The sequence below is a fragment of the Scylla paramamosain genome, unplaced genomic scaffold (assembly GCF_035594125.1).
Source record: "Scylla paramamosain isolate STU-SP2022 unplaced genomic scaffold, ASM3559412v1 Contig61, whole genome shotgun sequence".
NCBI lineage: Eukaryota > Metazoa > Arthropoda > Malacostraca > Decapoda > Portunidae > Scylla > Scylla paramamosain.
The window spans coordinates 360001-361053 of NW_026973726.1; the positions used below are offsets into that span (position 1 = coordinate 360001).

The 1053-nt window shown below is 37.7% G+C and overlaps 1 protein-coding gene across 2 annotated transcripts in view; it reads right to left on the reverse strand.

The window, feature by feature from the left end:
• Positions 1–742, reverse strand: part of LOC135098423 (uncharacterized) — a 7248-nt gene extending 6506 nt beyond the window's left edge. For both annotated transcript variants that reach the window (XM_064000785.1, XM_064000784.1), the window contains exon 1: positions 473–742. In XM_064000785.1, the coding sequence (XP_063856855.1) occupies positions 473–543 (71 nt within the window). In that variant the 5' untranslated portion in view covers positions 544–742. The remainder of the gene's footprint in view (positions 1–472) is intronic.
• Between the last annotated feature and the right edge of the window lie 311 nt (positions 743–1053).

Sequence of the window (1053 nt, forward strand, 5' to 3'; positions counted from 1 at the left end):
CAACAACAACAACTAATAATAATAATAATAATAATAATAATAATAATAATAATAATAATAATAATAATAATAATAATAATAATAATAACTAGAGGGACGCATGAAACTTTCACGGTTAAAAAAAAAAAAAAAATAACATGACAACAGGAAAAGCATGAACATCCTCAGTAAAATAATGAACACCTCAAAGAATCCACACCTATGGGTTCTTTGAGGTGTTCATGATTAAATATCGGATCCGGACCCCATGGATCAACAACCCATAGCTTTACAATTGCGAAAGCGCTACGTCGTACTAACGTGCGGGCAAGACGAATTATGATATGATAATAATGATAATAATAATAGTAATACTACTTATTATTATTATTATTATTATTATTATCATTATTATTATTATTGTTGTTATTATTATTATTATTATTATTATTATTATTATAATACCAACACTACCACTGTCACCACCACTCACCTAACACACGGCAGGAAACACGCTGTCACCACCACCACCACCACCACCACACTGCTACACCTGCGCATCATTAATTGACACCAATCGTATGTGTGTCCTTGGAGCCAGTTACTAAGCGTCGATCTTAGCTTTTCAGTCAATGGGAATGAAACTTTTCTCACTTGAATGATATGAACAGCCAGTCAGATGACGGAAAATGTACCACAAGTGTTACATTTGAGCGTAAGTTTGAGTGTGCTTGCGTGTCCGTGTGCTTGTGGTCTGAGTGGCGGTCAGGGCAGTACTGACCTAAACCCCAGAACATAAGCTTTTATAAATTCTTCGTTCAGAACTTGTTCACCCAGAATGGTGGTGGTGGTGGTGGTGGCGGTAGTGGTGGTGGTAATAGTGAAGAAAAGAGACAGGGGTTGAGTGAGCGAAGAAGGGATGATGGTGATGATGAAGGTTATGATTCACCAAAGGATATTGTGATAACATCCAACACACACACACACACACACACACGAGAGAGAGAGAGAGAGAGAGAGAGAGAGAGAGAGAGAGAGAGAGAGAGAGAGAGAGAGAGAGAGAGAGAGAGAGAG